Source organism: Thalassophryne amazonica, chromosome 1 (genome assembly GCF_902500255.1).
Source record: "Thalassophryne amazonica chromosome 1, fThaAma1.1, whole genome shotgun sequence".
NCBI lineage: Eukaryota > Metazoa > Chordata > Actinopteri > Batrachoidiformes > Batrachoididae > Thalassophryne > Thalassophryne amazonica.
The window spans coordinates 55,428,059-55,454,524 of NC_047103.1; the positions used below are offsets into that span (position 1 = coordinate 55,428,059).

Below are 26,466 nucleotides of genomic sequence, written 5' to 3' on the forward strand. Positions count from 1 at the left end.
TGTAGCTGCCTGAGGTCTTTCTATGGTCGACCTTGCCCCTGGCGCAGGTGGTACAGGCCTGGACGTAGTCCCGGACGTCGGCCTCCAGGGATGGCCCACCAGAAGCGTGCCGGACGACTGTCACGGTCCTTCGCACCCCAGGGTGACAGGAGAGTTTAGAACCGTGACCTAGCCCTAGCTTCTGGTGGGACGTATAGTCTGTCCTTTGGTCCGTTTCCGGGTCCGGGTCACGGGTCAGGGCCTCCCGGACGGTCTTCTCTACGTCCCAGGTGAGGGCGCCACGATAGCGGACTCCGGGATGATGGGATCCGGGGATCCGACGGTTCCGTTTTGACTTCATCTTCGTGCACCCGGGACAATGCATCCGATCTTTGATCTTGGTCCCGGGACGGTAGGTGATCCGGAGTCAAAACGGCCAAAGAACAGTGACCAGCGGGCTTGCCTGGGGTTCAGCCGCTTGGCGGTCCTGATGTACTCCAGGTTCCGATGGTCAGTGAAAACCGTGAATGGCACGGCTGTTCCCTCCAACAGATTCTCCACTCTTCGAGGGCCTCTTTCACAGCAAGGAGTTCCCGATTGCCGACGTCATAGTTCCGTTCAGCGGGGTCAACCTGCGGGAAAAATAGGCACACGGGTGAAGGACCTTATCGGTCTTCCCGCTCGGGAGAGCACCGCTCCTATCCCTGAGTCCGAGGCGTCCACTTCAACCACTAACTGGCGGCTAGATCGGGCTGCACCAGAACTGGTGCAGACGAGAAGCGCCGTTTCAACTCCTTGAACGCGGCTTCGCACCGATCCGACCAGGTGAAGGGGACTTTTGGGGAGGTCAGGGCTGTCAGGGCTAACTACCTGACTGTAGCCTTAATAAACCTCCTGTAGAAATTAGCAAGCCGAACTGTTGCAGCTTCCTACGGCTTGTTGGTTGGGGCCAGTCTCTCACCGCCGCAACCTTGGCCGGATCAGGGGCGACGTTGAGGAGATGATGAACCCCAGGAAGGACAAAGAGTGCGGTGGAATTCACACTTCTCACCCTTCACAAACAGGCGGTTCTCCAACAACCGCTGCAGGACCTGACGGACATGCCGGACATGTGTCTCAGTCCGGGGAAAAGATGAGTATATCGTCCAGTTACGAAGACGACCGGTGCAGGAAGTCCCGCAAGACATCGTTTACCAACGCTTGGAACGTCGCGGGAGCATTAGTGAGACGAACGGCATGACCAGGTACTCAAATGACCTAAGGGGTGTTGAATGCCGTCTTCCATTCGTCTCCCTTCCGGACCCGAACCAAATGGTACGCATTCCTAAGATCCAGCTTGGTGAAAATTTTGGCTCCATGCAAGGGGTGAACACCGAATCCAACAAGGGCAACGGGTATCGGTTTGCGAACAGTGATTTCGTTCAACCCCCTGTAATCAATGCATGACGAGCCCGCCGTCTTTTTACCCACAAAAAAGAAACCACACCCATCGGAGAGGTGGAATTCCGGATCAACCCAGCAGCTAATGAGTCCCGATGTAGGTCTCCATTGATTCACGCTCCGGCCGTGAGAGGTTGTACAGCCTACTGGACGGTACTCACAGCCTGGAACCAAATCAATGGCACAATCGTAAGGACGGTGGGAGCGTGAGACCAGATCCTTCTGAACACTCAGCGAGGTCATGGTACTCCGCCGGCACCGCCTTCAGATTGGGCGGACTCGGACCTCCCCTTCCTTAGCCGGAGCCGAGAACCTAGGACCTATACACTCCGATGGCAGGTTTCGCTCCACTCCACTACCCTACGGCCAATCCGGGGATTGTGCTTCAGCATCCAGGGAAAACCCAAAACCACACGGAGGTGGCCTGAGTCACAAAGAACTCGATCACCTCCCGGTGGTTCCGACACCACCAGAGTTACTGGTGTCTTGTGCGTGATTGGTGGGAGTAGGGGCCATCTAGTGCCCGAACCTGCACAGCGAGGTAAGAGCCACCAGAGGGAGCCCTATCTCCCTAGCCCATCTGCTGTCTAGCAGATTCCCCTCAGAGCCCGTGTCCACCAGTGCTGGGGCCTTCAGGTTGAATCCTCAACAGGATCGTGACTGGGAGTCGTGCAATGTGGGTGTGTCCCACGTGAATGTTTGGGCCCCCCCTGGCCCAGTCTCTAGGGGCGGGCGTTTGGCGTTTGGCCGCTCGGGGCAGTCTCTCACATGGTGCTCTATGGAACCACAAACAAGACACGCTCCGTGGGTCCATCTCCTCTGTGCATCTGGTGCCCTAAATGTTGCCCTACTTGTGTCCCTACTTCGTCAGTAGGGGGAGCTGTGCCCCACGGAGCGCAGGGGCTGTGGAGCGTGGGGAAGGTGGAGCTCGATCGGAACCGGAAGGGAGAGGGACCACGCGTGCCTGGCCACGCCCTTCGCCTCGTTCCCGACGGCGTTCTTCTAACCGGTTGTCGAGTCGTATGACCAGATCGATGAGCCCGTCTAAGTCCCGCGGTTCGTCCTTCGCCACCAGGTGCTCTTTTAGGACCAATGACAGTCCGTTTACAAAGGCGGCGCGGAGGGCAGTGCTATTCCAGCCGGATCTCGCCGCCGCGATGCGGAAGGCGACTGCATAGGCAGCTGCGCTCCGACGCCCCTGTCTCATTGACAGTAGCGCGGTTGAAGCGGACTCTCCTCTGTTGGGATGGTCGAACACCGTTCTGAGCTCCCGTACAAACCCAACGTATGTATGAAGGAGCCATGAGTTCTGCTCCCAGAGCGCTGTAGAGCGCGTGCCTCCCCGCGAAGCAGATTTATTACATAAGCTACTTTGCTAGCATCAGTCGCGTACATCACTGGACGCTGTGCGAAGACGCGCGAACACTGCATCAGAAAATCCGCGCACGTCTCCACACAGCCTCCGTACGGTTCTGGAGGGCTTATGTATGCTTCTGGGGACGGAGGAAGGGACCGTTGAACGACCAGTGAACGTCACTTTCACGCGCAGGGTCCTCGGGAGGGAGAGCCGCAGCGGCCCCGAAGGGCGCGCCTCCACTTGTGCGGCGAGAGCCTCCACCCTGCGGTTTAGGAGAACGTGCTGCTCGGTCATTAAATCGATCCGAGAGGTGAAAGCGTGAGGATCCGCTGCAACTCACCGATGACCCCTCCCGAAGCCGCCGACCGCCTTGGTCTTCCATTGGCCGTTCAACAGCCGTTTGACGCCCCTCGGGGTCCATGAGCTGGCCGAGATATCCTGTTTGAAAGTGTAGGAACACGGACCCACAACAGGGGCGCAATGAACGGACAATGGAGGAAGGTGAATAACAAGGTTTACTATGTGAAACGAGCACAATGAATACAACATCACAATTTGGGGTCGAATCCACTGGTGTCGTGTGGGCAGCTCGAAGGTAGGAGACGTCCGTCTCAGTCGAACCGAAACCACCCAGATCTCCTCTGCCACCGAACCCTGGAAATACTGGAACCGCCAAGTCCCGAATTCCCAGGTGGCCACTGCCTCCGCTCGTCGATCCGGTACTGCTGGCGGGAGAGAGCAACAACACAGGCGTGGATGCGACAGCACCCCAACGGAGAGGGGAAGCCGCCTCCACCTCCAGTTACAGTATGACAGGCAGGTGAGTACTTATCTAGCAATTCAGCTGTCCTGAAAAGGTTTAACAAATCTGTTAGCTATTTAGTCAAAATATAAATGCAGAGAACGTTACCTTCGTCTAAAGGCGATATCTCGGCACTGAGGTGGAGACGCCGTCCTCCTGATATACCTCTGTGCTGAGTGGAACAGCTGTGTCCAGTGATGGGTGACAGCTGTCACCCAGGCTGCTCCCATAAGGCGGCAGCGCCCTCTGGTGCCTGGAGCCCGCACTCCAGGCAGGCGCCCTCTGGTGGTGGTGGGCCAGCAGTACCTCCTCTTCAGCGGCCCACACAGCAAGAATGGTGACAATGGTCACTTTCAGTTTGTACAGGGGTCAAAAGTTAAAGTTGCTCTATTAATTTTGCTCCAGCTGTATTTGTGCTGAATTTGATGCTTGTATCACCATTTGAAGGATTGTTTCAGTTATCTGCTGCACTAATAAGCCAACAGAGCATGAACCAGATGCTGTCTGTTAGCTTAAACTGGTTCTCAAGACCAGGCACCTAAGTGGCTCTACTCTACTCTTTTCTACTCTCCTATTTTACTCTTCCTTTTTAGATATTTAGATATACCTTTGTATACTGGCATAGTTTCACCTTAGAACTGGAATATATATATAAGATATACCTTACTGAATTTTCATGTATATAAGGCAACCCGAATTAAAGGAGAAATGCTGCTTTTAACAACCTGGACTTCATTTCTGGCATAAAATACAGTCGTTTACTCACCAATAAAGTTTGGTGTTCTTAGAAGTCTATAGTTCAAACGACATGTTCAGTTCAAATCTGAAGCAAACATTTTTTCTTCTTCTACCAAGGTGGATTAGAACTTTTTGTGGTAAACCTCAAACTACTGGACAGGAGGAATCTAGCAGTCAATGTGGCTCGCTGATTTCAAAATGCAGGTCTTTCAACCAGACGTGTGGTGCTGTGACATGTCAATCATCTGTGTCCAATCAGATTTCAGGGGAGTCCAGTGAAATCCCCGCGACCTCCGTTCTAGCTCCACCCATGCCAGGAAGTGTTCAACATTTCCTGTTTCACTGTGAATGAAAGTTGGCACCTCCTGTTTGAGTGTGAGCCTGCCATTGAGTTCCTGCGAGATTCCATGGGATCTCATCTGTCAGTCCAGGAAGTGTTTGACATTTGAACATTTCCTGTTTTACTGTGGATTTGAAAATGGGCACTTCCTGTTTAGAATGACCTGTACCATGTGTGAGCTTCGCGCCGCTGCGCGACGCTTCGCTCATATTATTTATACAAATTTGTATTTATGGTTTTTACTATTATTGTAAGTTTTAACCTTGAAGATTTTAAATTATTGTTATGGTTTTTAACTTTTGATGTGTGCTTTTGTACTATCTGTACAATTTTTTTAATCACACAATAAATGTTATGTTATGATAGAGGAAATCTGAGCCCAGATGTGGATTCAGCACCCCAAAATTACCCTAAATCAGTTCTCAAAGTTCATGCATGATTTTTTTTTTTTTTTGTTTTTAACCATCCATCCATTTTCTTCCGCTTCATCCGAGGTCGGGTCACAGGGGCAGCAGCTCAAGCAAAGCCGCCCAAACCTACCAATCCACACACACCTCCCCCAGCTCCTCCGGGGAACCCCGAGGCATTCCCAAGCCAGCTGTGAGACGTAGTCCCTCAGCGTGTCCTGCGTCTTCCCCGGGGCCTCCTCCCAATGGGACGTGCCCGGAATTTAATTGAATAAATTTAGTAAAATTGATCAGTAAGGTTAGAACTAAGTAAGGTGAACTTAATAAGGTGCCTGGAACACCTCTCCAACGAAGCGTTAAGGGAGCATCCAAAAAGATGCCCGAGCCACCTCAGCTGGCTCCATTCGACGTGGAGGAGCAAGCTGGACTCCGAGCTCCTCCCAAGTGACTGAGCTCCTCCCCCTATCTCTAAGGGAGCATCCAGCCACCCTCCGGAGGAAACTCATCTCGGCCACTTGTACTCGCAATCCTGTACTTTCGGTCATGAGCCAATCTCATGACCATAGGTGAGGGTCGGAACGTAGATCGATCAGTAAATCAAGAGCTTTGCCCCCCTGCTCAGCTCTCTCTTCACCGCGACGGTCCGATACAGCGACTGCATCACTGCAGACGCTGCACCGATCCGTCTGTCGATCTCACGCTCCATCCGTCCCTCTCTTGTGAACAAGACCTCGAGATACTTAAACTCCTTCACTTGAGGCAAGGACACTCCACTGACCTGAAGAGGGCAAAACACCTTTTTCCGGTCCAGAACCATGGCCTGGGATTTGGAGGTGCTGATTTTCATCCCGGACACTTCACACTCGGCTGCAAACCGCTCCAGTGCATGCTGAAGGTCCTGATTTGACAAGCTAACAGAACCAAATTGTCTGCAAACAGCAGAGAAAAGATTCTGTGGTTCCCAAACCGGACCCCCTCTACACCCTGACTGTGCCGAGAAATTCTGTCCATAAAGGTAATGAACAGAGAAAGGGCAACCCTGGCGGAGGCCGATGTGCACTGGAAACAGGCTTGACTTACTACCGGCAATGCGAACCAAGCTCCTGCTGCGGTCGTACAGGGACCGGATAGCCCTTAACAAGTGACCCCGAACCCCGTACTCCTGGAGCACCCCCCACAGGGCGTCTTGAGAGACACGGTCGAACGCCTTCTCCAGATCCACAAAACACATGTGGACTGGTTGGACAAACTCCCATGAATCCTCGAGCACCTGATGGAGGGTGTAGAGCTGGTCCATGTGCCTCAACCAGGACAAAAACCACACTGCTCCTCCTGAATCCGAGGTTCAACTATCGGTCGAATTCTCCTCTCCAGTACTCTGGAATAGACCTTACTGGGGAGGCTGAGGAGTGTGATCCCCCTGTAGTTGGAACACACCTTCCGGTCCCCCTTCTTAAACAGAGGGACCACCACCCCAGTCTGCCAATCCAGGGCACTGTCCCCGACCACCACGCGATGTTGCAGAGACGTGTCAACCAAGACAGTCCCACAACATCCAGAGACTTAAGGTACTCCGGACGGATTTCATCCACCCCAGGAGCTTTGACACCAAGGAGCTTTCTGACCACCTTGGTGACTTCAGCCTTTGTAATGGATGAGTCCGCCTCTGAGTCCCCTGTCTCTGCTTCCTCTTCAGAAGACGTGGCAGTGGGATTGAGGAGATCCTCAAAGTATTCCTTCCACCACCCAACAACATCCCTAGTCAGGGTCAAGCTCCCCACCCCACTATAGACAGTGTTGGTGGAGAGCTGCTTCCGCCTCCGGAGGCGCTGGACGGTTGGCCAGAATTTCTTCGAGGCTGAACGATAGTCCTTCTCCATGGCCTCCCCAAACTCCTCCCAGACCTGAGTTTTTGCCTCTGTGAGCGCACAGGCTGCATCAAGCTTGGCCTGCCAGTACCTGTCAGCTGCCTCCGGAGTCCCACCTGTCAACAAAGACAAGTAGGACTCCTTCTTCAGCTTGACGGCATCCCTTACTTCCAGCATCCACCACTGGGTTCGGGGATTGCTGCCACAACAAGCACCAGAGACCCTGCAACCACAGCGGTGAGCGGCCGCATCTACAATGGAGGTGGAGAACATGGTCCACTCGGACTCCATGTCTCCAACCTCCCCCAGCATCTGGGAGAAGCTCTCCCGGAGGTGCGAGTTGAAGACCTTGCTGACAGAGGGTTCCACCAGTTATTCCCAGCAGATCCTCACGATATGTTTGGGCCTGCCAGGTCTGATGGGCTTCCTCCCCTCCCAGTGGATCCACCTCACCACCAGGTGGTGATCGCTTGACAGCTCAGCCCCTCTCTTCATCCGAGTGTCCGAGACACGTGCCGAAGGTCAATGATATGACTACAAAGTTGATCATTGACCTCCGGTTCCTGGTGCCACGTGCACTTATGGACACCCTTGTACTCGAACATGGTGTTTGTGATGGACAAATTGTGGGTAGCACAGAAGTCCAACAACTGAACATCACTCGGGTTCAGATCGGGAGGCCGAACTCCCCCACGACGATAAGGTGGCAGTTCGAGGGGAGTGTTTTTAACCAGTGTTATTTATTTATTGACAATGTGGGACGGGGAAGAATAGTGTGACAGCAGTGAGATGTACAGTAGGAATGACAGATTAATTCAAGGTTGAGGTGGGATTACACCAAGGTTCAGCTCTGAGTCCTTTCTTATTCACAATCGTGATGAACGGGTTGACCTATGAGATCAAACAGGAGTCTCCATGGACTATGCGTTTGCAGATGACACTGATCTGTAGTGAGATTACAGAGCAGGTTGAGTTTAGCCTGGAGAGGTGGAGATATGCTTTGGAGAGAAGGGGAATGAAAGTCAGTCGGCGCACGACTGAGTGCATGTGTGTGAATGAAGGGAGCCCAGTGGAATAGTGCAGTTACAAGGAATAGGGGTGGTGAAAGCAGAAGAGTTTAAATTCTTGGGGCAAACTGTCCAAAGTAATGCAAAGTGTGGTAGAGAGGTGAAGAAGAGAGTGCAGGCAGGTGTGGAGTGGGTGGAGAAAGGTGGCAGGAGTGATTTGTGACCAAAGAATATCAACAATAGTGAAGGGGAAAGTTTACAAGACAGTAGTGAGACCAGCTATGCTGTACGGCTTAGAGACGGTGGCACTAACAAAACACAGGAGGCAGAGCTGGAGGTGGCAGAGCTGAAGATGTTGAGATTCTCTTTGGGAGAATGGACAGGATTAGAAATGAACATATCAGAGGGACAGCTCAGGTGGGACAATTTGGAGACAAAGTCAGAGAGGCGAGACTGAGATGGTTTGGACATGTGCAGAGGAACCCAGGGTATATAGGGAGAAGGATGCTGAGGATGGAGCCACCAGGCAGGAGGAGAAGAGGGAATAAATGGACTGCATTTATATAGCGCTTTTCCATCTGCATCAGACGCTCAAAGCGCTTTACAGTAATGCCTCACATTCACCCCAATGTGAGGGTGCTGCCATAGAAGGTGCTCACTATACACTGGGAGCAACTAGGGGTTTAAGGACCTTGCCCAAGGGCCCTTAGTGATTTTCTGGTCAGGCTGGTATTTGAACTGAGGATCCTCTGGTCTCAAGCCCAATGCTTAACCACTAGACCATCACCTCCAAAGAGGAGGTTTATGGATGTGCTGACGGAGGACATTCAGGTGGTTGTGTGACTGAGGAAGATACAGAGGACAGGGTGAGATGGAAACGATTGATCTGCTGTGGTGCACTCAAGCACCCGAAAGAAAAAGAAGGGAACTGTGATTCACATTCCAACAGAGTAGGTGGCGGTAATACGCCGGTTGCCATCCGCTATTATTCCTAAAGAAGAAGAACGAGTTTCGCGTCAGCAGTGTTCTTTGAGCTAAGCTAAGCTAAGCTCTCAGCAGCGATGCTGTTTTCTCTAGACTTGGAAAGCAGCCAAGCAACGTCAGGTTTGTGTAAATTGTTATATTTTTTATTAAAACAGACGCCAACAATTAATAAGTTACGCTACGTCACCTTCCTATATAGCTTTATTTGTTTGTGAAGCTAAGTTAGCCGGTTAGCACTTTAGGCTCAGTAGTGGCTTTTTAATAAGAGCGTGATTTTCAACAAGATTTAGCGTTTTTGTTATTTCCTTAAATAATCTTGTTTCACCAAGCAGAGTATCTGGTTACAACTGGTCTACTTTTAGACCTGACACATGTTAACGTTACCGCTCACCGCCAAGAAAGGAGAGGTTTACCACAAATAAATAAATAAAGGAAAATGTTGTCGCCTATTTCTTGATTTGGTCTGTAGGGACTCATTGGGGGATTTAAAAAGTTTTGCATTCTGTTTTGTAAGTGACATGGGGTTTATATCCAACCATTAATATTTAAATTAGCCGATGTGGTTAATGTCATCCCGTGTAGGAACAGCAGTATCGCGTAGTTTGTTCAGCTGTGAGGATTTATTATAGTTTGTCCATTCGTGAGGCTAATCGTAACAAGTCTAATTTTATGACTGACTGTTTAAACCCTGACTGACCTTCAACGAAGGCCTCCAGTTTAATCGTTTGATTTCAGTTATTTGTGTCACTGAGGCTGAATGTCCGATTGTCCCTGCTGGTTATAGTGCGTAGGTAGCTAACACACTAGCCGTGTGGCTAAAAAGCTACAAGGCCTTTATGAGGAAGTTCGTAATTTGTTTGTGTTTTGGGTGTGATATCGATTCCACACACCTGGCCTGTTCTGGTTTGTATGAGACAACTGTCACTGAAAATAGGTCACAATTCTGTTTGTGTTAGATGGATACCTAACAAAACGACGTGAATGTGACATTGCGATTTATAAATCTGGTTCCATTTTTTTTCACCATCTATTCCTTGTAAAACTGTATCTAGAAATTCCCACATGGATAACAACTTCCTTGTGACTACTAATCTTTTTATTTTGTGAAGTTTCAGACAGACTGCCATCCTGAATTAAACACGGCCCAAAATTCATGTTTGAATGAAGTTGCTGGATGCAGCTTACACGTTTTTGTGTATATATGTTTTCAAAGATATATTTCTTTGTAATTGCAGGAAACAAATACGCACAGCAACTATAACATTGCTTAGAGTCCACATATTAACCAACATGGCAGAGTCTTAATCTAACAAGAAGTCAAAAACTGTGGATTTTGGACTTTGCTTTGTCAGCTGATCAGCAAACAAACAGATTATACTAACTATGTTTCCCGTGGGGATCCGCAGGCTCTAGATTGGGTAGTGTCTGTAAAATAGGTGACTGCCATTTTTCAAGGGTGGTAATAAATTACTGTAATTTCCAAACTATAAGTCGCTACTTTTTTCAGATGCTTTGAACACTGGCTTAAACAATTATGCAGCTAATTTATGGATTTTTATAGGCTTCTCATAAGTTGAAATACGTCAGTTGATGCTGTCCATTGATTGGCTGAAAGCTGTGGTCCTCATGCGGTGTAAATTCACTCAATTTCAATTTTTTCATTTATATAGCGCCAAATCACAACAGCATTGCCTCAAGGCACTTCACACAAGTAAGGTCTAACCTTACTAACCCCCAGAGCAACAGTGGTAAGGAAAAACTCCCTCTGAGGAAGAAACCTGAAGCAGACCAGACTCAAAGGGACATACATACAGACATAAATTACAGAACAGTTCACAAAATGAATATACAGGAAATGCTATTGGTGCACAGGACAGGAGGGTCGCCAGCACAAATACAACTCCCATCTCTGGATGGAGCTGCACCTTAAACAAAGAGAAAAAAAAACACTCAGGCATCAGACAAGAAATACTGTATAATTTGCCAGCATTAATCAACAAGAAAAACAAAAGAAATACTAAGGTGATTGCCGGGCTAGTGGCCGGCGATCACCTCACGCACAGAGTAAATATAAGGTCTTACCTGTTCGTTTTAGTTGATTCATCATACTTTAATTCCTTGTTGTGGTTGAAGAAAACTCCCTCTCCGGCACTTTGCGTCAGAGTTGCTCCATCAGATCAGTCAGCGGAACCTCCCCCCCCCCCCCCCCCCCTGGGTTTGTGTCTGTGTCTTTGCGCCACAAGTTGAAAAAGTCACAGCACCTCATTGTCTCGCGCTGGGTGACGTGCTCATCCATATGTACATGTAACACCTTCAGGACAAAAAAAACATTTACGGTACGTATTTAATTAAAAGTAAAAAAAAAAAAAAAAATCTTTCTGTGTAAATATCTCATGTTACAACAGACCTGCGGCTTATAGACAAGTGCGGCCGATTTATGTACTTTTTTTTCTTTTTAAAATTGGTGGGCACGGTTTATACTTAAGTGCGCTCTATCCTCTGCAAATTACAGTATGCAGTTTCTATAATGAGTCAGAATGGAGTGTGAGTACAGAATGTTTTTAGAACCTTAGCTTACACCTCAACAATTTTTTGAAGAACTTCTCAACCCTTTTATATTCTGTTAATTATGCAATTTGATGATTCCATTGCTTTCCTTGTCAGAAAACTTATATTTAGACTTTGTAGTTATACCTTTGTATAACTACAGTTTGTATAACTATAATTTGTATTGTTGTAGTATGATGTTGTGTATTAGCAAAGATATTGTATTATTGCTAAACGGTGGCCATTTTGGATGCTGTCTTGGATTTCAGACTCTTAGAATGTGAAGAAAAAAATCACATCCTATTTTTTTCAAGCTTATATTTTCTTTCAAAATCAAGTGAGTTTTTGCTTTTACCAAAAAAAAGTACACGAAATTACAAATGATCCTACACCAATGTTACAGCCTTATTCCAAAATAGATGAAATTAATTTCTTTCCTCAAAATTCTACACGCAATACCCCATAATGACAATGTGAAAAGTTTTTTGAATTATTTTTCCAAATATATTAAAAATAAAAAACTAAGAAATCACATGTACATAAGTTTTCACAGCCTTTGCCTTGAAGCTCAAAATTGAGCTCAGGTGCATCCTTTTTCCACTGATCATCCTTGAGATGTTTCTACAGCTTAACTGGAGTTCCTCTGGGGTAAATTCAGTTTATTGGACATGATTTGGAAAGACATACACCTGTCTACATATAAGGTCCCACAGTTGACAGTGCAGGTCAGAACACAAACCAAGCATGAAGTCAAAGGAATTGTCTTGAGGCACAAATCTGAGGAAGGTTACAGAAATATTTCTGATGCTTTGAAGGTCCTTAAGTGGAAGAAGTTTGGATTCACCAGGACTCTTCTTAAAGCTGGCTGCCCATCTAAACATAGTGATCAGAGAGAAGGGCCTTAGTCAGGGAGGTGACCAAGAACCTTGGACCTATGACCTTGAAACTTGAATTAGTTCTTGCCTATCACGATATGAGTCCTCTGTAAAAAAAAAAAAAAAAAAAAAAAAAAAAAAAAAATTCATAACGGTATATGAAAATTATGGATTGCAGGTTGTTCACAAACAGATAAACAAACAGGGCGAAAATATAACCTCCGCAAACTTCATTGGGGACGGTAATAACCACCCTATGTTCAACGCTTTCTGCTTGGCAATAGAATAAAATTCAATATTATTTGCTGATCTGTTGATTATTGGTCATTTGCAGTGTATAATGTATATATTAAAAAAACCAGACCAATATGGATAGTTTGTGGGATGGAGCTGGTACCGATGCCAATATTGGAGAGTAAAAGAATTTACTTTGCAGATATATACATAAAACAATGGGAATGATTCATAACATTTCGTTATTATGACAAAGAATTCTAATTGAGGTTTGATGTTTTCATTTTAAAGATCAATAACAGTCAGTGTACGTCATTGTGCCTTTATTCAGATTGGCAGTCACTGTGTCACATCACTCAGCATTTGCTTAAAATGGACTTTTTGACTACTTTTGCCCCACCAAGTTGGTGTCATAGTGACCACTTGTCACTGTAAAATGAATGAATGGCAGCTGGTCGCTTTAGTCTCTCGTAGCTTATATGGCCACAGGGCGATGGGGTCCTAGCCATACCTGAGAGCACTGTGAACAATGACTTCGAAGTGCCCTCTGCTGGACAAACTTCATAATGACTTAATTTTCACAGCCGGTGTTTTTCTGCATTGTTTATTTGGTTAAGGTTTTCATCTGAGCAAAAATAACGCAGATACCCGATTTAAGTTGCTTTATGAATCAAAATGTTTCAAGGATTTTGAAAAAACTGGATTACTTGTTCAAGAGTTAGTCAGGTTTGACATGTAAATTCATTGAAATTTTGTGGAGATTAGTAAAACGATAACTTTTTTGTTAAGTGCGTACAACAACCAATCAGGAAATGTGTGTTTGAATTTTCCCTGAAGCCACGGCCGTGGCTCCGTTGGATTTGAAAAATGGTGGCTTAGAATGGCTTCTCTGTTTTTTTTTTTTTTTTTTTTTTTTTTTTGTCCAAAATATCTCAGCTGCTGGATGACCTGTGACTTTTCTTCTTCTTCTTTGTCTTTCGGCTGTTCCCGTTAGGGGTCGCCACAGCAGATCAATCGTTTCCATCTCACCCTGTCCTCTGTATCTTCCTCTGTCACACCAACCACCTGCATGTCCTCTCTCAGCACATCCATGAACCTCCTCTTTGGTCTCCCTCTTCTCCTCCTGCCTGGTGGCTCCATCCTCAGCATCCTTCTCCCTATATACACTGGGTCCCTCCTCTGCACATGTCCAAACCATCTCAATCTCGCCTCTCTGACTTTGTCTCCAAACCGTCCCACCTGAGCTGTCCCTCTGATATGTTCATTCCTAATCTTGTCCATTCTTGTCACTCCCAAAGAGAATCTCAACATCTTCAGCTCTGCCACCTCCAGCTCTGCCTCCTGTGTTTTTGTTAGTGCCACTGTCTCTAAACCATACAACATAGCTGGTCTCACTACTGTTTTGTAAACTTTCCCCTTCACCCTTGCTGATATTCTTCGGTCACAAATCACTCCTGCCACCTTTCTCCACCCACTCCACCCTGCCTGCACTCTTCTTCACCTCTCTACCACACTCTCCATTACTTTGAACAGTTGACCCCAAATATTTAAACTCATCTACTTTCACCACTTCTACTCCTTGTAACTGCACTATTCCACTGGGCTCCCTCTCCACACACATGTACTCAGTCTTGCTTCTACTGACTTTCATTCCCCTTCTCTCCAAAGCATCTCCACTTCTCCAGACTAGACTCAACTTGCTCTCTACTCTCTACAGATCACAATGTCATCTGCAAACATCATAGTCCATGGGGACTCCTGTCTGATCTCATCCGTCAACCTGTCCATCACCACTGCAAACAAAAAGGACTCAGAGCTGATCCTTGGTGTAATCCCACCTCCACCTTGAATGAGTCTGTCATTCCGACTGCACATCTCACCGCTGTCACACTATTCTTGTACATGTCCTGCACTACCCTAACATACTTCTGCCACTCCAGACTTCCTCATACAATACCACAACTCTTCTCTTGGCACCCTATCATAAGCTTTTTCTAAGTCCACAAACACACAATGTAACTCTTTCTGTCCTTCTCTGTACTTTTCCAACAGTATTCTCAGAGCAAACATTGCATCTGTAGTGCTCTTTCTTGGCATGAAACCATATTGCTGCTCACAGATCTTCACCTGTTTTCTAAGCCTAGCTTCTACTACTCTTTCCCATAACTTCATGCTGTGGCTGATCAGCTTTATGCCTCTGTAGTTACTGCAGCTCTGCACATCACCCTTGTTCTTGAAAATAGGAACCAGCACACTTCGTCTCCACTCCTCAGGCATCCTCTCACTTTCCAAGATTTTATTAAACAATCTGGTTAAAACTCTACTGCCATCTCTCCTAGACATTTCCATGCCTCCACTGGAATGTCATCTGGACCGACTGCCTTTCCACTCTTCATCCTCTTCATAGCAGCCCTCACTTCTTCCTTGCTAATCTCTTGTACTTCCTGATTTACTCTCACCACATCATCCAGCCTTTTCTCTCGCTCATTTTCTTTATTCATCAACTCTGCAAAATATTCCCTCCACCTTCTCAGCACACACTCCTCACTTGTCAGCACATTACCATGTGCATCTTTTACCACCCTAACCTGCTGCACATCCTTTCCAGCTCTGTCCCTTTGTCTGGCCAATCGGTACAAGTCCTTTTCTCCTTCCTTACTATTCAACTTCTTGTACAGCTCGCAATATGCCTTTTCCTTTGCTTTTGCCACTTCTCTTTTCACCTTACACCTTACGCCGCATCTCCTTGTACTCCTGTCTACTTTCTTCATCTCTCCGACTATCCCAAAACTTTTTCGCCAACCTCTTTCTCCCTATGCTTTCCTGGACCTCTTCATTCCACCACCAAGTCTCCTTGTCTTCCTTCCACTGTCCAGATGTCATACCCAGTACTGTCCTAGCTGTCTCCCTCACCACATCTGCAGTACTTTTCCAGTTGTCCAAAATTGCTTCCCCTCCAACCAGTGCTTCTCTCACCTGCTCGCTAAATTTCACACAAGTCTTCCTCCTTCAGCTTCCACCATCTGATCCTTTGTTGAGCTCTCACTCTCTTCTTCTTTACCTCTAAAGTCATCCTACAAACAACCATCCTGTGCTGTCTAGTGACACTCTCTCCTGCTACCACCTTACAGTCTGTGATTTCTTTTGACCTGTGACTTTTATTGCAGTGGCTAATTGCATATTTTTATGGCCAAGGAATCCAATTGGACCAAATTACAGAAATGTGCATGTGGACAAAGTAATTTGAAAATCCAAGATAGCCAACCTTAAATGTGACTTTATCACATATATACATTTCGCAGTTAGCACGGTTAGATTCCTTGGCCCAAAAAATATGTTGAGTCACTGATATCAAGATCCTGGGTACCTGAACATTGTGAACCTGACTAACTTGTCAGTAAGACTAAGGCTCCTTTTAGTGGCACCAGCAAGTATTTGCACTTCGGTGCCACTCGTGTTTTGTTATATGAATTTTGTTATTATTATAGCTAAGAGTTATGTAAACATTTGCATAAATAACAGTTGATAGAGAACACAGATGTTTGCGAACATGTAGGCTATTTAATAATTTTAAAAAGTTGTAGAGATGGTGTTGTCACTCTGCTGCCACTGAGGTGCCACGACCTGCTGGTTCCTCCAAAGTGCAGTTGGTTCATGTATTGTTTAGAAACAGTGAATAGTCTGCAACAGTTCTTTAGTGTTCTGTGTTAGAAATAGTTGAATATAGTCCAGTAAAAAACAAAATGTTAGTGGCTGGAATAATCATTAACATTAATTCCTAGAATGACCTAAGCAGTGGGTCACTCTGGTCTGCTTGAGGTTTTTCCTCATTATACACAGGGAGGTTTTTCTTACCACTGTCGGCTGTGTGCTTGCTCAGGGGGGTCGGTATGGTTACTCGTGAAGTGCCTCGAGACAGTGTTGTTGTGATTTGGCGCTACACAAATAAAATAAATTGAACTGAATTGTTGCAGTGTTTGAACTTTGCTTCAAAGTGATTTGTGACGGTTGTTTTTTCTTTCTTGCTTTTTTGTTTTGCAGGGATGACCTGACGATGACATCATCTTATTTCTCTGGCCCCTTCCTGCATCACCTGATGGGTGACGGGTACCACAACTCCCGCACACTTTACTATTGACTGAGTATTGACTGTCACTGTCCTACACCCTGAGCTCAACTCTTGTCCTCACTGCAGCGTCCTCTGTCTTCCGAGTCCTCAGACAGACTTGGACCGAGCTCTGCTCGCTCACACCTCAAATCACAGAGGCTGTACCAGGAGATTAAAAAAGACAATGTATTGCTTACAGTGGCTCCTTCCTGTGCTGCTCATCCCAAAGCCGCTGAACCCGGCGTTGTGGTTCAACCACTCCATGTTCATGGGCTTCTACCTGCTCAGCTTCCTGCTGGAGAGGAAGCCCTGCACCATCTGTGCCTTAGTCTTCCTGGCCGCCCTCTTCCTAATCTGCTACAGCTGCTGGGGAAACTGCTTCCTCTACCACTGCCACGACACTGCACTGCCCAACGCCGCCCATGACCCGGCCATTGTCGGCACCTAGGAGAGAGGAGCAGGTGTGCGGTGACGTGTGGGTGAAGGGCTGAGATGGCTTCTTCTGGGTGTTATTGTGGCCGGATTCTGCCGTGCTGTGGGAGGGGGCGGAACTACACTTTAGCATAACTGGGAGAATATGGTGATTGCTTTAGGAGAGTACCATGGAGGACGCTCAGCCAACTGAAACACGAGGACAAAATCTGTGAAAGCCATTTACCAAACTGAGAGACAGGGAGATGATGGGAGCAGACGTCGCGGCTACAAGAGAACAAACTTCAATTTTGCTTCCAGCAACTTTTGATTCAGTCATTTGCAAAACCAGTCAGAGGCCAGACTGCAGGATGGTCTTTGTACAGAATTTTTTAAGGCTACCAGCAAATTCTTGTGTGTGTTTGACGGTTAACCGTCAGTTTTCCATCTGTAGACACGTTACCGGAGCTCAGATCCAAATCAGATCTCAGACCTGATATTCAGAAAACAATCTCTTGGAGAAAAATCAGATTAGGCTCATCATGTAAACGCTGCCTCATGTTTTGTTGTGGTTGTTACTGTCTGGAACAATCCTGTCCTCTGGCTTCATGCGTAACTTTTTTTTTTTTTAATACCACCGTCTCAGACCGCAGACCGCCTCGCTGCAGAGCTTTGCGGATGTCACAGGTTCCGCCGGCAGACGTGTTCCACATCCTCGACTGTTTGTGACAAATGCTGCTGCTGCGTGTGTTCTTCTTGTTTGAGGAAGAACAGAAAGTGTGGTCCGGCCCGTGGACTCTGCTCACATTCTGCAGACAATCAGTTATTCTACTGTGAATAATTATCGCCAACATGCTGCCAGCTCACCTCAGGAGATGGAAGAACCGAGATAAATCTTTCACGCAGAGTTGTGTTGTTACCCAGCGTGCTCTGCAGCTGTCTCGTCTCCTCCTCATCAACAGTGTTAATGTCCATCATCACCAACATGCTCTTCATCTGGTCGCAAACTTTTGTTTCTTTTTCCATTTGTGCATGGGTTGCCTTTAGGTATTGGTTAAGAGATCTGTTCACACATTGTAATGAATTAAAATGCTGAAAGCTTCCGAGCGGTGTGAAATGGGGGTGTGTGTGAGAATGTTTGTTTCTGTGATGACGTGCTGATAAATGCGAAATGTAAGACAACATGGTGATTTACATGCAGGGCTGAAACGGTTCATCGATTAACCCCATAATCAATATAATAGAGGGGGCCTCAGGGGGGGTTCAACACAGCCTGGTTTCTCTGCATCTGTCCATCTGATCCCACAAGCTGTAGCTGTGGGAGGCTCTGGGGCCTATCCCAGCGTACAGCCATTCACTCTTAATATCAGTTATTGATTAGCCTATAGCTTTGGACCATGGGAGCAAACTCGCGCACGCACACCAGGAAGATCCTGGTGGAAAAAATTTCTGTTCAGTGCAAATGCAATTTTTCTCAATCAACAGTGTAATCACATTACTTGGTTATGTTGATCACTTTTTCTATAAAATGTCCAGTTTAAAAAAAGTAACAACACCCCCCCCCCCCCCCCCCCGTCCAAAGAAAACATGTTTTTTTTTCCTAAAATATCCAATGAAATTAAGATAAGGTGTGTCAAATATCACTACGACAAAGCATTTAACGATAAAGACACCAAATATTTGCACAGGCAATGTATATATTATAAAGAAAATTTAGACTCATACGAAGCTCTGGGCTTTTTGTTTTTTAATCAACGTATTTGTATTTGGAATGAATTCAGCATGTTTGAAAACGACGTTCGCGTCATGCGGGATGCAGTGTTTTCTTAAATGCTAAATCCATTTAAAACCACAATTGATTTAAATTGCTCAGCAAGATATCTTTTTTTTTTCAAGTTACATATCAAACTGGAAAATTTGGTGCCTTTCCTGTAAAGTGCCCATAGATCCCTTTTATTAAAAAAAACCTGTGATACTAGAACCATTAAACGGTTTGAAAGTGCCTAATGTTTTTCTTAAATTCTGTTGAAAGGCATTTAAAAGCCTTTTACACCTGTTTGTCCTTTTGAAACATAAGTAATTTATTTGTAAGATTGTTTTACAACTATTTAAAACACATTAAAGTGTCTTTCAACCAGTTCAGTCAGTTGGATAACATTTGATTGAAAGCACTTTTAGTAGATCTGAGTTTCAAAATTCATCACAACAGGTTTATTTCAATGGAGAAAACCCATCCTGGATTCAAAAAATGTGCCATTTCAACAAAAAAAAACCTATTAATAACTTCTAGTTGGTTAAGTGATTAATCGTTTCAGTGCTATTCACATGTAGTGTTTTAGTGAAGATAAGCAATACAAAACTGCTGAGGAGAGTAGCGTGTGTGTGTGTGCGCGCAGGCTTTCAGTGTTCTGCTGTCAAAGTGCTGGATGTGGTCGATTTGGTTTTAATTTAATGTTTTTTCTTTCAGCAGGTGAAACTGTTAGATTCAGTGTATGTTTGGATATAAGTTCATTAAACAGTACGTTTGAAACAATTTCTCAGGTCAGTTTTGTTTACTTGATTATTGTTACATACGCAGTTTTTTTTACAACCCCAATTCCAATGAAGTTGGGATGTTGTGTAAAAGGTAAATAAAAACAATACAGTGATTTGCAAATCCTCTTCACACCTGTAATCAACTGAATACACCACAAAGACAAGATGTTTAATGATAAACTGATATATAATTTTTTTTTTTTTTTTACCATATTTAAGAAGCTGAAATAAAATAATTTGGACATTTATTTTTATAGAATTACTCAACCCATGAGTTATCAGAATATCTTCAATTAAGAGTTGACAAATTGTTGCAGCTCTAATGACAACCATATGGAGCTTCTGTCATTCATCTGGTGGTGCACAGACCATCCAGTAGATGGTAGTGGTTAGCAGCAGACAAGATTATGACATTAATAACACACTCATCTTCAACTGCTCAGTCCAATCAAGGGTCGTGGGGGGCTGGAGCCTATCCCAGCAGTCATAGAGTGCGAGGTGGGATACACACAGGACAGGATGCCAGTCTGTTACAGGGCCACAAACAAACATATTCACACCCACTCACACACCTAAGGGCAATTTAAAGATCCCAATCCACCTAACCCGGCATGTCTTTGGATGTGGGAGGAAACCCACGCAACACGGGAGAACATGCAAACTCCACACAGAAAGGCCACAGGCGGGAATTGAACCCAAGACCTTGTCACTGTGAGGCAACAGTGCTAACCACCAAGCCACTGCTGCACACAATAACAATTTTAAAAAAGTGGCTAAGTGGTTAGTGTGCTTGGTTTCAGTGCATAAGGTTCCTGGTTCAAACCCAACCACCCCTGCCACATTTCTCCATGTAATGTGAAGAATGTGGTAGGAAGGACATCTGGTGTAAAACTTGTGCCAAATCAACATGCAGATCCACCTTGGATGATCTGTGGTGAACCTGAGTGAAAACAAGGGAGCAGCCAAAGGGACTTACTAATAAAAAAAGTTGGTTTTTTTTATTGAGCTGGTGCATCAAAGATCAAAGTTTACACCACACACACACACGAATATATATATTCGTATATATATATATATATTTGTATATATGTGTGACCCATGCTCTGGGTCCTGGGTACATAGTACCCTTTACCCCCCCCCCCCCCAGTCCAATGCCCCTGGGCCTCTTGCTCCTTTTTCAGCTCCTCTCGCACTACAGGCAAAGGCGGTGGTTTGGCGACAGTGTTTAAATCTGACTTTGTTTGCTGCCCGCTTCCCACTAAAGCCTATGCGAGCTTCGAGCTACAGCTCTTTGAAATCAGATTGGATATACCTGTTTTGTGCGCACTCATCTATCGCCCTCCTAAATTTAACAAAGATTTTATAAATGACTTTTCTGACTTTGTGGCAGGTATTGCTCTTAATCGTAACGCATTTTTAATTGTTGGGGATTTTAATCGTGTTTGTTGTCCATCCAAGCCCTTGGTCAATGACTTTCTTAATGTGGACTCTTTTAATCTTAAGCAGGCAGTCAAGGGTCATACTCTGGACCTTATCTTATTCAGTGGTCTAAATGTGAACGTCATAGAGATCTGTAACGCAGGCATATCGGACCATTTTCCTGTGTTTTTTTTTCTGTCGTGGTGTCCTCCACCAAATAGGAACAATGCGTTCCGGCGCGCTATCTGCCACGTTACTGCGCCACTCTTTTCTGCTGCGTTTCATGCTTCTGAACTCACGTCTTACGATTCTAATACAAATATTGTGTCTACAAATCTTCACAAACCCCAGGTTCTTTTTAATGTTTTGAACAAGATTGTTAACCCTATTGATTCAACTGGTGCTGTTCCCTCTGTTTCTTGTGAAAAATTTTGTCAATTTTTCAGTGACAAAATTTCACTCATTCGATCTTCTTTGCCAACTGTCATCACTGACCCCTGCATCATTCCTGAGTGCACAGCTGTTTTTAGTCTATTCAAGCCTATTCTCTGTGTGAACTATCTAAAACTGTTCAAAGTTTAAGGCCTTCAGACTGTGCACTGGATTTCCTTCCTGCTAAGCTTTTGAAAGAAGTCCTTGATTCAGTTGGCCCTTGTATTTTACAGCTGATTAATGCTTCTCTGTCTTCAGGTGTCGTTCCTTGTTCGTTTAAACAGGCCATGATACAGCCCCTTTTAAAAAAACATAATTTGGACCCTGCTATTTTTTCTAATTATAGACCCATTTCTAAGATGTCATTTTTATCTAAAATACTTGAAAAGGTGGTCTATACTCAACTACAGTCACACCTTACTGCATTTGACATAACTGAAAAGTTCCAGTCTGGTTTTAAACCTTTGCACAACACTGAAACTGCTCTTTTAAAAGTTTTTAATGATCTTTTAATCATGGACTCTGGTAGCTCAACTGTGCTTGTGCTTTTGGATTTAACTGCAGCCTTTGACACTGTTAACCACCAGGTCTTATTATCTCACCTTGAATCGTGTGCTGGATTAAATGGCACAGTGCTCAAATGGTTTAAGTCCTATTTGACTGGTCGGTGCTTTTCTGTAAACCTTGGTCCCTTTGTGTCACAGAAAGCCCCTTTGACTTGTGAAGTACCTCAGGGTTCAATTTTAGGGCCAATTCTATTTTTGCTCTATTTGCTTCCTTTAGGATCAATTTTTAAGAAATATAACATTCAGTTTCACTGCTTTGCTAATGATGTGCAGATTTATCTACCTCTGAACCTTAAAACAAACGCATCTGCCATCCTACAGACTTGCTTTCAAGAAGTCAAAGACTGGATGTCTTTAAACTTTTGAATCTAAATGAAAGCAAAACAGAGATTGTGGTCTTTGGTGACCTTGACCTTTCTGCCCTTGGTTGCACTCACCTCCTACTGTCGTTCATCTGCTAAGACCCTTGGTGTTTTTATCGACAGCTCTTTTAAATTCGAGAAGCACATCAACACAGTGGTCAAAACAAGCTTCTTCCAGCTTAGACTTTTAAGTAAAATCAAGCGTTACCTGCCCCCAAATCAGCTGGAACAGGTTGTGCACGCCTTGATCACGTCTCGTTTAGACTACTGCAATTCTTTGTATGTTGGTCTTAATCAGTCATCTCTGCATCGTCTCCAGATGGTGCAAAAAGCAGCTGCGCGTCTGCTCACTGGAGCCAAACGGCACCAACACATTACTCCTGTTTTATCTTCACTGCACTGGTTGCCTGTTGCTTTTAGAATTGATTTTAAGATTTTGTTGCTTGTTTTTAAATCAATTCACGGTCAAGCCCCATTCTATTTATCTGATATGCTGTCATTGCACACTCCAGGAAGAGCTCTGCGCTCCGCGGGCCAGAGTTTACTGGTCTGTCCCAGATCTAAGCTAAGGACCAGGGGATACAGAGCCTTTGCTGTTGCGGGGCCTAAGCTCTGGAACCCTCTGCAATTGAATGTCCGACTGGCTCCTTCAATTGACTCTTTTAAAGACATATCTTTTTTGCACTAGCTTTAATACAAGATGAGCTGAACACTGCCACATCTTTTACTGTCTTGTTGATTTATTTTGTTCTTGTATTTAACTTGATATAATTTTAATTCCTTTTATTGTACAGCACTTTTGGGCAGCGTTGACTGTAAATGTGCTTTATAAATAAACCTGACCTTGACCTTGACCTTGGGTATGCGATATATAGGCCCAACACCATAGTAGGAGAAACATGCCCATATCATGATGCTTGCACCACCATGCTTCACTGTCTTCACTGTGAACTGTGGCTTGAATTCAGAGTTTGGGGGTCGTCTCACAAACTGTCTGCGGCCCTTGGACTCAAAAGAACAATTTTATTCTCATCAGTCCACAAAACATTCCTCCATTTCTCTTTAGGCCAGTTGATGTGTTCTTTGGCAAATTGTAACCTCTTCTGCACATGTCTTTATTTAACAGAGGGACTTTGCGGGGATTCTTGCAAATAAATTAGCTTCACACAGGCGTCTTCTGTCACAGCACTTACAGGTAACTCCAGACTGTCTTTGATCATCCTGGAGCTGATCAATGGGTGAGCCTTTGCCATTCTGGTTATCTTCTATCCATTTTGGTGGTTGTTTTCTGTTTTCTTCCACGCGTCTCTGGTTTTTTTTTGTCCATTTTAAAGCACTGGAGATCATTGTAGATGAACAGCCTATAATTTTTTGCACCTGCGTATAAGTTTTCCCCTCTCCAATCAACTTTTGAATCAAACTATGCTGTTCTTCTGAACAATGTCTTGAACATCCCATTTTCCTCAGGCTTTCAAAGAGGAAAAGCATGTTCAACAGGTGCTGGCTTCATCCTTACATAGGGGACACCTGATTCACACCTGTTCGTTCCACAAAATTGACAAACTCACTGACTGAATGCCACACTACTATTATTGTGAACACCCCCTTTTCTACTTTTTTTTACTAATAGCCCAATTTCATAGCCTTAAGAGTGTGCATATCATGAATGCTTGGTCTTGTTGGATTTGTGAGAATCTACTGAATCTACTGGTACCTTGTTTCCCATGTAACAATAAGAAATATACTCAAAACCTGGTATAATCTTTTTAGTCACATAGCACTACTATTATTCTGAACACTACTGTATCTATTCGCTCACTACATTGTACAGGTTACCCGCCAGTGAAAAACCTACACTAGTCAGACTAGTTATCAGAGTGTGCTCCTGTTGTTCAGGTCATTAGACATTTAGTAGCAAACCTGTGAATTTTAAGAATCATCATCTGGTTAATTGTATACAGACTCACAGCTGGACACTGTCTGGAAACGTCTCCCAGACACACAAACCAGCCCCAAGTCTGTCCACCAGGTTTGATGGAAATAAGTTTCTTAAAATGTGCTCCTTTTCAAATGTTCAGGCAGTTTGATTCAGCACTAAAAAATAAAAAACAAACGGATGTAGTTCAAATCCTAACCAAATGTGGCTGAGATGAAGATGAATTTTAAGACTGACAGTTTCATATGAATGTCGTCTTCGTCTGAAATGTTGCTAAAATGTGTCGGAACCCCGCTGTGTTTAAACGTGCTACCATCTGTGCAACCGCTGAGCGCGCGGAAACAAAACTTGACTTTCTTCTCTGATTCTATTTCACATCTGCTGCTGCACCAAAAGTCTGACACGAGCTCAGCTCAGTGCACGAAGCTGTCAAAGCTGTCAGATGACGGATGGGTTGAGTTTGGCGCAGTGGCCGGGGACAGTCTGGAGGAAAACCTGACTTACTGTACATCAAAATAGTCTGAGTCGCTGGTGGCTGATTGGAGCAGATGGTCACACGGGAAGATACTGAGAGGCATCTGCTGAATTCAGACTCGAGATTTGAGTTCCTGCTTCCAAAAACCTCAACAAGGACTCAATGGCAGTGATCGCAGGTGGTCTAAGACACAAACCCAATACTTTCCCTTTGCCCTATACCACTTTGCTTTTTTCTGCAATTTTTGCATGAATGTGCAAAAGTGGGATTGGGCCTAAAATTCACACCATCAACTACAGGCACCATCGGCGTCACAGATCTGAAATCTACTCCCCAACAGCCCTGCATCCGAGGGCTGGATCCAGCTAGAAGACTGGTTTGTTTTTGTACTTTTGAGCCAAACTATACAGATGATGTTGCAAACACACAGGGCCAGAGTTGATGTTGCAAGCACATTATTTGGATAGGTTGGCCACACCCACTGGAGGTCTGACCGATACACGATAGAAATCATTTCAAACTTTTTGACAACACGACTCAACACAATCATTCAACCGAACTAAATTTACACACTTTTGATAACAAGAGGAGTTTTTTTGAAAATGGAGCTGTTTTAACTCAACCTGGTCTCACGGCAAGTTGTGATTCAGCAGCATGAAATATACATTAATCTATTGGTTTGTGATATTGTGTTGAAAAGCGCCTCATTTTCGTCACGGCAACACAAATTCATTCTAATTCATTCCGTGATGGCTGCACGAAATTAAAAGTGAAGCGGTGGGGGGTGGTTGTGGTTAGGGTGGGGGGAAGGAGTAGGGTTAGTAATAGTGAGTTAAAAAAAAAAAAAGTCACGAAAATTTGACTCATTTCGTCATGGGAGCACGAAAACCCCCCCGCTAGACTTGGCTTATTAACTCCAGTTTAAACTAGTTTACTCTTTAAGATATTTTAATGCTTCAGTGCTTTTGAAAGAGAAATATGTGCTTTTAACTTCTGTATGAAGCAGTTTGAAGCAGTTTCTTCCTTATGCTAAATGGTTTCCAGCCAGTAAAAACAGCTTTTCAAATCAGGAGATTTGTTACATTTGAAAAAAAAAAAACAAAAACCAACAGCAACAACCAAAAACAGCAGTTTGTTCATTATTTCATCATAAATTATTATTATTATCATTGTTATTGGTCTTATTTGACTGACAGATCAACCAAAGTTTCTCTGCTGGGACACAAAGTCGATCAGAAACGTGGGCATGTGCGTTCTGCTTAAATCTGGGGCAGGATGGCGCCAGTGTGGACGTTTTGTGCAGATTAAAAGAAAAATGGCTGATTAACGTTTTCTTCCCATGACTGCTTTTGGTCTTCAAAACAGTCTTAAATAGCCTGGTCCCAGAGGTCAGAGGTCAGTTTCAGCAAATCTTAATTTATCCTGTGGTCAGTGAAAGCATCCTCGGGTCAGGTCATGATTGTACCCGGTGCAGCCAGCAGAGGGCAGCATCACAATGTTTACATATTCATACACGACGCAGCAGGAAAATTTCACGTGACAGGAAGTGAGGAAACACAAAAGGAACCTGGATTTGTTTGAAAAAGAGTTTTTGTACATCTGAAACATCCAGGCTGATAAAATGTTCACACACACACACTTTGA

General features: G+C 44.9%; 2 protein-coding genes across 3 annotated transcripts in view; both read left to right on the forward strand.

The window, feature by feature from the left end:
- The window catches only part of crispld1a (cysteine-rich secretory protein LCCL domain containing 1a), a 113,494-nt gene that overhangs the window by 62,250 nt on the left and 24,778 nt on the right, over positions 1-26,466 (forward strand). The gene's annotated exons all lie outside the window — the stretch shown is intronic.
- LOC117510551 (bladder cancer-associated protein) lies at positions 8,934-17,496 on the forward strand. Its single transcript, XM_034170315.1, has 2 exons — positions 8,934-9,042; positions 16,620-17,496. The coding sequence occupies exon 2, from the start codon at positions 16,871-16,873 to the stop codon at positions 17,132-17,134; it is 264 nt and encodes an 87-aa protein (XP_034026206.1). The 5' UTR covers positions 8,934-9,042; positions 16,620-16,870; the 3' UTR covers positions 17,135-17,496.